At 44.3% G+C, this 14,202-nt stretch overlaps 2 protein-coding genes across 9 annotated transcripts in view; one reads left to right on the top strand and one right to left on the bottom strand.

Moving 5' to 3' along the window:
• The window catches only part of LOC109882617 (SPRY domain-containing protein 3), an 82,660-nt gene extending 79,560 nt beyond the window's left edge, over window positions 1-3,100 (top strand). For all 5 annotated transcript variants that reach the window (XM_031825308.1, XM_031825306.1, XM_031825310.1 and 2 more), the window contains 4 exons: window positions 96-153; window positions 894-1,013; window positions 1,226-1,338; window positions 1,602-3,100. In XM_031825308.1, coding sequence (XP_031681168.1) covers window positions 96-153; window positions 894-1,013; window positions 1,226-1,338; window positions 1,602-1,736 — 426 coding nt within the window. In that variant the 3' untranslated portion in view covers window positions 1,737-3,100. The remainder of the gene's footprint in view (window positions 1-95; window positions 154-893; window positions 1,014-1,225; window positions 1,339-1,601) is intronic.
• Window positions 3,101-7,933: 4,833 nt separating this feature from the next.
• The window catches only part of LOC109875924 (LIM domain and actin-binding protein 1), a 41,365-nt gene continuing 35,096 nt past the window's right edge, over window positions 7,934-14,202 (bottom strand). For 3 of the 4 annotated variants that reach the window (XM_031825302.1, XM_031825301.1, XM_031825305.1), the window contains 7 exons: window positions 13,340-13,394; window positions 12,541-12,638; window positions 11,991-12,056; window positions 11,576-11,627; window positions 11,174-11,256; window positions 10,857-10,990; window positions 7,934-10,531 (listed from right to left, as the gene is read on the bottom strand). In XM_031825302.1, the coding sequence (XP_031681162.1) occupies window positions 9,415-10,531; window positions 10,857-10,990; window positions 11,174-11,256; window positions 11,576-11,627; window positions 11,991-12,056; window positions 12,541-12,638; window positions 13,340-13,394 (1,605 nt within the window). In that variant the 3' untranslated portion in view covers window positions 7,934-9,414. The remainder of the gene's footprint in view (window positions 10,532-10,856; window positions 10,991-11,173; window positions 11,257-11,575; window positions 11,628-11,990; window positions 12,057-12,540; window positions 12,639-13,339; window positions 13,395-14,202) is intronic. The other variant, XM_031825303.1, reaches the window with a different exon arrangement.

The raw sequence follows: 14,202 nt of genomic DNA, 5'->3' as shown, positions 1-14,202 counted from the left end.
CTATTAATCAGTATCAGGAAGGTGTCATTAGATACACACACACCTTGTATGTGTCAAATGAGACCTCATTGACATATTTTCACTTAATTTCACAGGATTACCCCAAAAACAGACACCCTGGCTGGAGCAGGGGCTCCATAGCCTATCATGCAGGTGAGTGTCCTGAGTCATGTAACGTCTGTCCGTCTGCAAGTGTTTCTGTAAGATGGTTTGTTTTGTTGCTTGAATGTTTCTATCTCTGTACCTGCTTGCCATGCATGATTCTAATTATTGGTCAGACTGACTCCTGTGGCACCCTTCCTGCCCATAGGGCTCTAGTCAACAGTAGTGCACTATGTAGGGAATAGGGTGCCATGTAGGGCTCAGCAAGAGATTGCGAGATAAGCAGAGAGTTGTCCAAGTCCCCATGAATAGTGGGACACCATTATCAGTGTGTTACTGTTATCATAAGCCTGTGTGTTTATCGCTGCTTATCTGCCAAAGTGGTGATTAGGTGAGGCCCCACCTAGTGATCTCTTCATGTTTCATCTGTTCCATGTCATTGTTTCTTACTTCCTAAAATCCACCCTAAAGATGAGAAAGTAGCTCTTTCCTCTCGCATTCCCCCTGACCTCTAGTTGACTATTCCACTGCCGAGGGAGGTTGAGATGAGGACAAATGGAGTTTTAAGTTAATGTTCTAGCTCGGGAACACAGCAGTCATCTCACTCATTTGGAAGTTCTGGGTTGGGCTCATTTTCAATTCAGTTAATTTAGGAGATTCATTGAAATAGGAATTTTCTGTTTACCTTGAACTGATTGAATTTGCATGGATTTGAAATACAGAATGATTCAAACTTGCATACATGCTCTCATATACACACACGCACTCTCTTTTCTCCTTCCCTCTCTCAGATGATGGGAAGCTCTTCCAGGGTAGTGGGGTGGGGGACGCCTTTGGCCCTCGCTGTTTTGAGGGGGACGTCATGGGCTGTGGCATCATGTTCCCACGGGACTACATCCTGGACAGTGGAGGTGAGTGCACCATTAGGCTGCTGCCATCTGAGACAGACAACCATGAAACAAACAATGTCATTAGATTATAAAAAATGTAATAAAGCAGCAAATGTGAGGAGGTATTTTGAATGGTAAACTTAAGTTAACTGTATCCTCGTCCTCCCTGTCTATCAATCTGTCTGTCTCGCCATGTGTCTGTCTTTCTGAGCATTTCGGTGTGGCTCCCTCAGATGACAGTGACGACGGGGACTCAGAGTTGCGGCCTAAGCAGCAGCGTGTCCAGAATGACCTCTATATGAACGAGGAGGAGGATGGGGAGGAACTGGAGGGGAGGAAGGTCGTGGTGAGAGACTTTTGTCTACATCAGCAAACCTTCAAACAGGGCCAGAGCGTTAGCTCTGTGAGAGGCAGGAGAGGGGTTATGTTAAATTATTCTTAAAATTCAGTGCCTACTGTTTTACCACTCCTATATCCAATCAGAACACATCACATATAAAACCCTAACTAATTTGTCACTTTTGTTCATATCCTAAATTCATTTAAATGGAATCAACCCCAACCCTAGTGTGAATAGTAGCTCACTGTCGCCCCCTTGTGTTGTGCTAGGTGTTCTTCACACGGAATGGGAAGGTGGTGGGCCGCAAGGAGGTGGCAGTGCCAGCAGGTGGGTTCTATCCTACCATCGGCATGATGAGCACCGGGGAAAAGGTCAGGGTGGACCTGCACCCTCTAAGCGGGTGAGAGGGGAGGATGGAGGAGAGGAGGGTGGAGTGAAGAGAGTAGGGACATGACCAGAGAGAAGTGGCTCCAACACAGACAGACACACACACCACAAACTTGGAGGACAGGGCCAGCTGCATAAGCGGTCGCTTATGGCTCCAAGCCACTAGCCCCCCCCCCAAAAAAATTATGTGGTTGTGCATTAGCAATTTTTCTCTTGGTATGTCAGTCACTGACAGTCACTCAATTAACCATGTCAGCTAACTATTTTAGATTGGTAAATTATTCTAAACTAGTAATCATGGTAGAATACTGACAGGTCACGCAGGATGCATGCCCAGGGGCCCATTGCTTTTGTTAGTCACTTTCACTCAGATATCATTAACATGGCAAAATGTGAAGAATTACAGGAAAATAGCTTTAAACTGCAAAACAAATCATCTGCCCCATTGCAAAATGGTCAGAATTGGCCAACAAAATCTCGCTTAGGGCCCCCAAAAGGGAGGATGACGATATGATGCTAGACCAATATGGGAATTTGTTGTCGTCACAGTGCAGTATCCATTTTCTTCACATCACTCCTGGATCCAGCATGTTGTCTGGGAAGTCCCACCTCAGGAGTCAACCCAGAGTAAACTAAACTATCAGTAGAGGAAACTCATGCTACTAGATAGTATGAAGATTAATATTATTCAAAGCTGATATGTCAAGACTATACTGTATGGGTGCCTCAAAGTGCTTACTTTTATCATGTCAATAGAAAATGCTAGAACCAGTTTAAAGAGATGCTGGACCAATCCCAGTCTTTAGCAACAATCATTCAAGTCTTATTAGTTCAACTATATTTTGAGATTATTAAAGGAATGCATTCAAAATGCTGAAAAGAATGTAACCCACAGACAAGAAATACAACTCTCAGGTGTGCCAAAATCCAAATAACTATAACTAGGATGTTGTGTTATGTCATTTTTTTCTAAGACTATGATAATACCATATAATTTTATCACAAGCACTTTATTGTAGATATACTGAATTATGATGCATACTACAGGCATTTGAGAGTCTTTTTGTTTGGGCATGTCTATGTTCCTTCATATTGTGGAATGACAGGTTCAATGAAATACTTCATCAAGATCTGCCTTTCTAGACCATTTGAATTTGTTTTGATTCATCTTCTGTAATATCAGAACTGTACTCAAGCAATGTGCTGATTGATTGTATTTTATGATTAAAACAACTGAAGATCATGCACTTAACTGTTCCTGACAGAGTGTCATTTGATTTCATATTAGGTTCATTTAATCATTGATATGAATGTATGTCACCTCTAAATTGTGCACTTGTATGCAATCTTTATAAATAAAGATGAGTATCTATTTATAAAGGATGGCCTACTTTGTGTTTTTTCTCTCATTTGGATGAGACTTATAGCCAGCAGAGGGAGCTATATTATATTATTTTATTTATCTAGTCAAGTCAGTTAATTAAGAACAAATTCTTATTTACAATGACGGCCTACCAAAAGGCAAAAGACCTCCTGCGGGGACGGGGGCTGGGTTTAAATAAATAACAAAACACACATCATAACAAGAGAGAACACTACATAAAGAGAGACCTAAGACAACAGCAAGGCAGCAACACATGACAACAACATGGTAAAAACATTATTGGGCAAGGGTAAGAAGGTAGAGACAATAATACATCAGGCAAAGCACCCACAACTGTCAGTAAGAGTGTCCATGATTGAATCTTTGAATGAAGAGATTGAGATAAAACTGTCCAGTTTGAGTGTTTGTTGCAGCTCGTTCCAGTCGCTAGCTGCAGCGAAATGAAAAGACGAGCGACCCAGGGATGTGTGTGCTTTGGGGACCTTTAACAGAATGTGACTGGCAGAACGGGTGTTGTATGTGGAGGATGAGGTCTGCAGTAGATATCTCAGATAGGGGGACCTAAGAGCCTAAGAGGGTTTTATAAATAAGCATCAACCAGGGGGTCTTGCGACGGGTATACAGAGATGACCAGTTTACAGAGGAGTATAGAGTGCAGTGATGTGTCCTATAAGGAGCATTGGTGGTAAATCTGATGGGCGAATGGTAAAGAACATCTATACGCTCGAGAGCACCGTTACCTGCTGATCTATAAATTATAATCTCCGTAATCTAGCATGGGTAGGATGGTAATCTGAATCAGGGTTAGTTTGGCAGCTGGGGTGAAAGAGGAGTGATTACGATAGAGGAAACCAAGTCTAGATTTAACCTTAACCTGCAGCTTTGATATGTGCTGAGAGAAGGACAGTGTACTGTCTAGCCATACTCCCAAGTACTTGTATGAGGTGACCACCTCAAGCTCTAAACCCTCAGAGGTAGTAGTCACACCTGTGGGGAGAGGGGCATTCTTTTTACCAAACAACATGACCTTTGTTTTAGAGGTGTTCAGAACAAGGTTAAGGGCAGAGAAAGCTTGTTGGACACTAAGAAAGCTTTGTTGTAGAGCATTTAACACAAAATCCAGGGTGGGGCCAGCTGAGTATAAGACTGTATCATCTGCATGTAAATGGATGAGAGAGCTTCCTACTGCCTGAGCTTTTTTATTTTTTATTTATTTAACTAGGCAAGTCAGTTCAGAACAAATTCTTATTTTCAATGGAGGCCTAGGAACAGTGGGTTAACTGCCTGTTCAGGGGCAGAACGACAGATTTGTACCTTGTCAGCTCGGGGATATGAACTTGCAACCTTTCGGTTACTAGTCCAACGCTCTAACCACCCTGCCGCCCTGAAATGTTGTTGATGTAAATTGAAAAGAGCGTGGGGCCCAGGATTGAGCCCTTGATGACAGGCATTGGCTGAGACAGCAGATTTTCTGACCTTATACACTGCACTCTTTGAGAGAAGTAGTTAGCAAACCAGACCAAAGACCCCTCAGAGACACCAATACTCTTTAGCCGGCCCACAAGAATGGAATGGTCTACCGTATCAAAAGCATTGGCCAAGTCAATAAAAATGACAGCACGATATTGCTTAGAATCAAGGGCAATGGTGACATCTTTGAGGACATTTAAGGTTGGACCTTCAAAAAAGAAGGTCCAAGCGTTTTCGATAGAGGGGATCAAGCTGATTCTATACCATTTTACAGAGGCTAGTTCATGAAGGAAGGCTTGTTCATTAAAGTTTTTTAGCAAGCGTCTATGACAAATCAGGACAGGTCATTTCACTGAGCAGCCATTATGAACACAGGCTGTAAAACAGTGATCACTAAGGTCATTACAGAAAACACCAGACAGATGCCTATCAGGATTATTTGTAAGGATAACATCAAGAAGAGTAGCCTTTTCTGGGTGTTTGGAGCCATAGCTTGTGGGATTGGTAATAATCTGAGAAAGATTTAGGGAGTCCCATTGCTTTAGGACTTGGTCAGGTGGTTAAATGTTTGATGTCCCAGTTTAGGTCGCCTAGCAGGACAAATTCAGACTTTGTGTAAGTGGACAGGAGAGAGCTTAGGTATGTTAGGGTACAGGCCGGGGCTGATCAGAGGACAATAGCACCCAGCAACAGTCAATAAAGAGCTATTCGAAAGTTGAATACTTAAAACCAGCAAATCAAATAGTTTGGAGACAGACTTGGTGGAGACAACTGAGCACTGAAGGTGATCCTTGGTAAAGATTGCCACTTTGGAAGATCTGTCTTGCCGAAAAAGGTTATAACCAGAAAGTTCATATCAGTGTTCAAAACACTCTTCCTTAACCATGTCTCAGTAATGAACAACACATGTGGATTGGAGCTGTGAACCTACACTTTCAATTGATCAATTTTAGGTAATAAGCTTCTAGTGCAGAAAACACAGGCTTTTACGAGAGCAGAAATCAGTGAAGCAGATATCAGAGCACAAGTCAGAATTGGGGCTAGCAACAGTAGATGGGCCAGGGTGTACATGCACCTTTCCAGATATTATCAACAGTAATACAGTCAAGGCACGGCAGAGGACAGGGACAGCTCTGCAGTGCTGATTTATGACATTTGAATGTGCATCAGATGGCAACAAGATAATATTGTACAGCAATTTCATCAGGTAACATGAATAAAAAGCCGGCAAGAGGTGGTTAGAATGGGATGGAAGGCCAAAAGTCTATAGACTTAGAGAGAGTCAGAGTCCCGAATGTGGGAACAGGCATAGTCTGTCCCACGGTTGGGCAAAGAAAGTTCGTAGTCAACAAAGCATGCAGGAGTCATGAGGCAAATAGCAAAATGCACAAAAAAAATATAATATACACTGCTCAAAAAAATAAGGGGAACACTAAAATAACACACACACATCCTAGATCTGAATGAATTAAATATTCTTATTAAATCATTTTTTCTTTACATAGTTGAATGTGCTGACAACAAAATCACACAAAAATTATCAATGGAACCCATGGAGGTCTGGATTTGGAGTCACACTCAAAATTAAAGTGGAAAACCACACTACAGGCTGATCCAACTTTGATGTAATGTCCTTAAAACAAGTCTAAATGAGGCTCAGTAGTGTGTGTGGCCTCCACGTGCCTGTATGACCTCCCTACAACGCCTGGGCATGCTCCTGATGAGGTGGCGGATGGTCTCCTGAGGGATCTCCTCCCAGACCTGGACTAAAGCATCCGCCAACTCCTGGACAGTCTGTGGTGCAAAGTGGCGTTGGTGGATGGAGCGAGACATGATGTCCCAGATGTGCTCAATTGGATTCAGGTCTGGGGAACAGGCGGGCCAGTCCATAGTATCAATGCCTTCCTCTTGCAGGAACTGCTGACACACTCCAGCCACATGAGGTCTAGCATTGTCTTGCATTAGGAGGAACCCAGGGCCAACCACACCAGCATATGGTCTCACAAGGTGTCTGAGGATCTCATCTCTGTACCTAATGGCAGTCAGGCTACCTCTGGCGAGCACATGGAGGGCTGTGCGGCCCCCCAAAGAAATGCCACCCCACACCATGACTGACCCAATGCCAAACCGGTCATGCTGGAGGATGTTGCAGGCAGCAGAACGTTCTCCATGGCGTCTCCAGACGGTCACGTTTGTCACATGTGCTCAGTGTGAACCTGTTTTAATCTGTGAAGAGCACAGGGCGCCAGTGGCGAATTTGCCAATCTTGGTGTTCTCTGGCAAATGCCAAACGTCCTGCACGGTGTTGGGCTGTAAGCACAACCCCCACCTGTGGATGTCGGACCCTCATACCACCCTCATGGAGTCTGTTTCTGACCGTTTGAGCAGACACATGCACATTTGCGGCTTGCTGGAGGTCATTTTGCAGGGCTCTGGCAGTGCTCCTCCTTGCACAAAGGCGGAGGTAGCGGTCCTGCTGCTGGGTTGTTGCCCTCCACGTCTCCTGATGTACTGGCCTGTCTCCTGGTAGCGCCTCCATGCTCTGGACACTACGCTGACAGACACAGCAAACCTTCTTGCCACATCTCGCATTGATGTGCCATCCTGGATGAGCTGCACTACCTGAGCCACTTGTGTGGGTTACCACTAGAGTGAAAGCACCGGCAGCATTCAAAAGTGACCAAAACATCAGCCAGGAAGCATAGGAACTGAGAAGTGGTCTGTGGTCCCCACCTGTAGAACCACTCCTTTATTGGGGGTGTCTTGCTAAATGCCTATAATTTCCACCTGTTGTCTATTCCATTTGCACAACAGCATGTGAAATGTATTGTCAATCAGTGTTGCTTCCTAAGTGGACAGTTTGATTTCACAGAAGTGTGATTGACTTGGAGTTAAATTGTGTTGTTTAAGTGTTCCCTTTATTTTTTTGAGCAGTGTATATAATGACTTGGGGCTAGCCATTGTAAGTTCAGAGTCACTCGCCCCAACAGTGTGTGTGTGCTGGCCAGGGCAGATGGTGATCAGATCGCCAGGTGGAATCCAAGCAGCAGTGCAGCAGGCAATGGGAATAGGTGTCACACCCACTTGGGAGAAACTTTTATTTCTGGAGGCAGATTTCTTGAAGAAAATGCCAGTGTATGGTCTTTGAACAGTATCAATATCATAACACTGTACTGAGTTAAGCACGCTATAAACGCAGATCTGACATTTAAAGGTAATTTACAATTGGGCTGACATTTACAGCATTCACCATGAATGTGATGTCAGCAAACCCGGAAACATTGCCTTTCAAAGCTGGCTACAAGGGCGATCGTATTGAATCCCGGCCTTAGTTCATGTACTGAAACAAGACAACAGATGTATCAATGATAGACCATTTATTTATTTCAAACACATCTCAAGACGTACAATTCCAAGATTACTTTATGGAGGACCCCAAAAAAGTATAAAACATTGAGGGTAAATATAATAATCTGTATTTACCCAGTTTTCTAAATTCATTATAAAATAGGATGCTTTTTATACAATTTAAAACAGGCACTGTGTCAAAGGACAACTAAAAATATACACCCAGGAAGGGAAAGAGCCCAAACATACATCACAGATAGTACATTGTTGGTTTAGTCATCCCGGATCAAATTACCACATTCTGTCACAAGCCTTTTTTGATTCTTAAGGTATATTACAAGATCAAGTACTATCAAACCCATGAAGCGACTGCTTGTGATTATTTAAAGCAGCTCTGATCCTGGAATCCATCTGGCAGTGCTTTGTACTAGCCCACTTAAAGGGGCAGTGCAGTCAAACGTGATTTCCCTATTTTATTGATATTTCCACTACGGGGTCGAAATAACACTGAAATTGTGAAAATGTTGATAATGCCCTTTTAGTGTAACAGCTTTTGATAAAAGGGGGATGTAGTTTTTGGCCCACAGCATTACATCACAATCAGATTATTCTGACCAATGACCAGTCATCTTTTATTTGCATAATATGTATTGTCCTACTCTGAAGGGGTAGGCTCTAGAGCCCTCAAACTCTTCTCTGGACCTCCAAGCTAGTTCCACTGAGTTTTTCATTGTTCCCCTCTAATCAGGGACTGATTTAGACCGGCTACAATTAATGATCAGATAGAACAGAAAACCAGCAAGCTCCGGACCTCGTAGGGTAAGAGTTTAATACCACTGCTCTAGGGTCTAGGCCAGGTTTTCCCAAACTCAGTACTGGAGCCCACCCTAATTGCATATTTTGTTTTCTGCCCTAACACTACACAGCTGATTCAAATAATTAAAGCTTGATGAGTTGGTTATTTGAATCAGCTGTGTAGTGCTAGGACAAAAAACAAAACGTGCACCCAGGGGGAGGCCCCAGGACCGAGTTTAGGAAACCCTGGTCTAGACGATCCTATCCGCCAATCAGGGCTGTGTATCATAAAGATCGTAACTGTATTCTCTCCCAGTTTAAAGACACAGACCAGCCTTTCCAGCGTAAAAACAAAAAACATGGAAAACGGTACTAAATGTTTTTAATCCAACTCTCTACAATCTACCAGTCCCTTCTATCAGGCTCCCTCAGAAATCACTCAAATAAATCAGGCTATTTGGTTCAATGTAGTGTAAGACTGATGTATTGCTAACTTTTCTACTGTGAACGAAACAAACACTCAAAATGATCACAAATTACACCCAAACAGAGAAAAATCACAATTGTTGTGTCCCTGCACTTAAGAACTCCCTGGGTTTTATAAAGTGGACAGGGAGTACTAGGGAAATAATATGTTGGTGTGTGTCCATGGTGTGTGTCCAGTCTAAATCAAGTCTGATTCAGAGCTGAGTGTCTATTCAGACGTCATCTTCCTCTTCATCTTCCTCATAATAGCGGTTCTTCTTGATCATCTCCTCTATGGTGAGCTGTTCCCCCTCCCCTTCGCCTCCCTCCTCCCCCTCCCCCTCCCCTTCGCCTCCCTCCTCCCCCTCCCAGAAGCCCACGTCCTGGGAACTGCGGTTGTGTTTGGGCTGCGGGGGCGGAGATGCTAGGATGTCTGGAGAGGCACTTTTGCATTTTAAAGAAGCCCTTTCCTCTTCATCTTCCATTGCTGCTTCTTTTCCTTTCTTCATCGGCTCTTCTTTCTTGTCCTGCGTTGCCAGGAGACTCTCCACCTCCTCGCAGCTGATCTCTCCATTCACCGTATTGCCGCTGGGCGGTGTAGGCTTGCTCCCCTCTTTCTCCTCCTCTCTCCCCCTCTGGAGTTGGGGTTCTGGTTCCTTAAGCGTGGAGCAGCTGTCCTCCAGCGACCCCCTCCTCTCCATCAGGGATTTGAGGGGCGGGCGGGGCTCCCGTGGCCCCAGGGCATTGGTGTTGGTGAGGCTGGGAGCCACCGAGAAGGGCCGACTGCGCTCCTTCAGAGATGAGCTCCTCCTCAGGCTCTTCAGCTCGGCCCTGTCGGGGCTCAGGGTGGACGATGACACCTCACCCTCCGGGGGCCACTTGGCCCTCCAGGGCCGGCCCACACCACCACCCTCCAGAGCAGGAGAGGCTCCAGCATCACTGTCAGCAGGAGGGGGCCAGGCAACCCTAAGCCTGCGGGCCTCTGGTATTTTCTCGGCAGTGGAGAGTTTCTCAGTGGAGGAAATGTGGCTGTGTGTCTCATGAGAGGCAGTCAGGTCTGTCACCTTGGCCAGGGGAGACTCCTCCACCGTGGGGCTGGACTGCTTGGCTGGGTAGAGTGGTGTCTCGGCTGGATGGGACACCACCACAGCTCTTTCTGCCCGCTCTGTAGACCTCATCTCCACTACCCGGTCTACACCTTCTTCCTCCTCTTCCTCGGCACGGGGCGTCCACAGGTCCTTGTGGGGGCGGTGGCCAAAGCCCTCGTCGTAGTTGCCTTTGGCCTTGAACAGCTGGCTGAAGTGGGGCTTGCAGTAGACCTTACCGTGTAGAGAGGCATAGCTCCCCAGGCTGAACAGCAGAGGGCAGCAAAAAAATACAAAAACATACATTAGCTAGATGCAGACAAGACACCGGTCACTGAAACAAATGTACATTTCAAAGCTAATGTTTTTCCAATAGATTCAGCTTAGGTTATATCCAATTAAAATGGCATATTGAAAAGATAGAATTATCATGCACGATAGACAATATTTTTAACATGTTCTTTTTTCTTTCCCCCCAATGGTTTCTAAATGTTTTGGAATGTGACATTTGAATGAAAAAGGACATTGACAAAATTACAATATAACGTTATTTGAAGTGTCCCGTAGTGAGTGAGCATCCCTACTAGTACCTGAGCTTGGTGTTGCAGTGGAGACAGCGGAAGCAGGTGGTGTGGAAGATCTGGGTGTTGGCCACCAGCCTCTCCAGCGGGTACACTGTCTTTAGGCACGTAATGCACGTCTCCCTCGCGGAAAGGCAGAACTTCTACACACACATTAAGGATTTGCTTTTCATACACTGAATTGTGGTTGTCAGTAACAGTAATGGATAAATACATTTAAAAATTTAAAAACTCTTACTGTCAGATTTGATATGGATTTCCTTGATTTAACACATGTTACTACAGTTGTACGTGTCATTGTGATGGAGGCTATGGAGAGAACTCACCCAGGCTGCCTTGGGCAAGTCACTGTGGACTGAGGATGAAGATGAGGTGCTACCCTTAAAACTAGATATGTCCATGCCATCCCCTGAAACAGACCAAACACATAACATACCGGTCAGACTACAGGGACTCCATCTTGACTCCAGATGTCAGTGTCACAGCTGGGCAGAGCAATATATATATTTTTTTTTTAAAGGAGCCAGGCTTTTCACTAGAAACAGAGCAGTAACTCAGAGTAACGACCCAGTCGGTACTCCACCCCTCTCTGCCCTTTAACCTAGAATACAGAGGACCAATCAGAGGCAAGAGCAGCCGTTGCCCCGCTGCCCCCTGCGCCCCCAGCCAAGAGCTGTGGGGTTGACATCATGCGAGATAGGGAGGGATGGAAATTAAAGCTTACTCACCATTGGTCTCTGCTACAGCAACTTTTCTGCTGTAGGACTCTAAAGCCTGGCTCTGAGTGGAAAAAAAGAGAGAACCTTGTTATAGAAATCCAAAAAAACAGTAGAGCTTGTTCATCCATTTAAAATAGTACAAAAAAAAGAGTTTACTGTCACTGTGTATTCATGTTTAAGAGCAGGTATTTCAGGAGACTATGTTCAGTCTTGTATGTTAATTTACTCACAGCACATCAGCTTTGATTGGTTTACAGTGTGTACCTGCTTAAACGCTGCTCCCCTATCCAATTAACTAATCTTCACACACAAACACAGTTTATCTCAAAGATTCACCATGTTCACTCAGTCGCTCGCTCTCTCACGTACCCACCTCAAAACCAACTTTCTCACACGCACCACATGCACACATGTAGGTACTTACCACAGCCACACCACTAGTGGGCACATTCTCCTTCAGGCTGTTATACTCTCGCTCTGACTGACTGGTCTGCAGATGAATGGAGGTTGATCAGTAGAAGAACACAGTGACAAGAGAGACATGAAATGACAAACCAAGGACATCTTTACAAAATATGTGAAGTATGATCTGTCTTTCTTTGACATTAGTTTAGCAACTTTTCCCATTTACACTATCCTTACATTAGCCTTGAATGTTAGATTTTTTCTTACTGACTTTGCTGATAGCTACTTTGTACTTACTATGACTGTGATATGTGCTTGTCCCACCTAGCTATTTTAAGAAAAATGCACTAAGTCGCTCTGGATAAGAGCGTCTGCTAAATAACTCAAATATAATGTAACCATTTAACAACAGCAGAGGACCACTTTCTAAAAAGGACATTTAGGTCTGGTGACTGAGTCAACGGTGTCTCTAGTCTGTCCTAAATAGAGGAGACTAAATGTGAGAGGAGGGGAGTGTGTAAAACATGTAGGATAGCATCTATAATAAACAAACACACACACAAACTCACAGTGTGTGCTAGTGGGCCCTTTTTGGTAGCGGCTGACTGGTACTTGGCCATTCTTTCCTTCAGGGAGGTGGTCTCAACCACTCTGTCAGGGGACAACACTACGAGGAAACACACACACAGAGATGAGCATAATGAAGTTTCTTTCTCCTGATCCACCAACTAGTTCTGATACAATGTTATCAGAAGCTCTGTATGTTTATTTGAGACCAAAAACAAACAAAAAATGGAAAAGCACGATCCTACATTAGCTACTATGACAAAAACCTGGGCAACAGGTATATAAAAGCTGCCAAATGTTTATGAATTAAGTAAATAAAGCTGGTCTTTTTAGATGGAGCACAGTGCCCTCACTATGAATTGACACACTGTTCTGCCACAGAGTTCAACCACAGCCCTTCTAAAAAAAATACAAATAAATAAACCTGCAATTGTCTTATTCCTACTAGCACCAACTTAGCTGATAATGCCTTTATTGAGGGGAAATGTACTTTCTATGACATGTGGTTGTCCCATCTAGCTATCTTAAGATGAATGCACTAAATGTCAGTCGCTCTGGATACGAGTGTCTGCTAAATGACTTAAATGTCAAATGTTGCACCGGTGGATAACAAAACAAAAATCTGTCAATGCAAACCCTGCATCCTCATCTGTAACATTCATGGATAGAATGAGTGGCACCTCTCTGCATGGGATCCTTTGTCAGTTGGTGCCTAGTGCTGGTGATACCAGCTGTGAATTTGATTATACTGTATGGGTCTTGTGCAGTGTGTGTGTGTATATGTGTGTGCTCATGCATTACCTCCTAGTCTCTGGTCCATGTCCTCGGAGGAGCTGCTGCGTAGTCCTGTACTCACCTGGATGATAACACAGGGGTCAACGGTCAGGGTTCAGCTTATTACACAACCTCAGACAGGACTTGTACAATGTCCTCACCTTCAACCACAGACTCCTCCTGCTTTCTCTACTTCCATCTATCTCTAAGCCTTAGTTTGTTGGCCTCTGCGTTGCTACCCAAATCAACACTCATACAACATTAAGCTCCGTCATTGGTCACTCTTGACCACCCCCACAACTCCCACCTCTCTCACAATGGTTTGGCCCATTGACATCAAAGCCAGTTCCTGCATATCCTTTACATTACAATGAGTCACTGATGGTTGCTTAAACAAACCCCTATTAACACAGGTACACACACAAAACACACATCCATTTGGAGCATGTTCTATTCCCCCACACACCTTGCTCTATTTTATTTATTTATTTATCTGACCTTTAAGTCAGTTAAGAACAAATTCTTATTTACAATGACGGCCTAGCCCTGCCAATGCTGGACCAATTGTGCGCCGCCCTATGGGACTCCCAATCATGGCCGGATGTGATGCATCCTGGAATCGAACCAGGGACTGCAGTGACGCCTCTTGCACTGCGATGTAGTGCCTTAGGCCTCTGGGCCACACGGGAGCCAGTATTTTAGCTCTAGACCTAACCAAAAACCAAGTGTTCACATCAATGATTAATCTAATTTGCCCAAGAGAGAGACTGATAACACTACTGTTAAACACCAAAACAATCACCAAATATCTATGGTGATATCATATTTCATAAGAAGCTCAATTGTCTCAAGATGCTGAAACATTTCAAATTTGAACAAGATGGTGAATT

Source organism: Oncorhynchus kisutch, linkage group LG5 (assembly GCF_002021735.2).
Source record: "Oncorhynchus kisutch isolate 150728-3 linkage group LG5, Okis_V2, whole genome shotgun sequence".
Lineage (NCBI taxonomy): Eukaryota > Metazoa > Chordata > Actinopteri > Salmoniformes > Salmonidae > Oncorhynchus > Oncorhynchus kisutch.
This window is presented reverse-complemented; position numbering and strand designations above follow the sequence as displayed.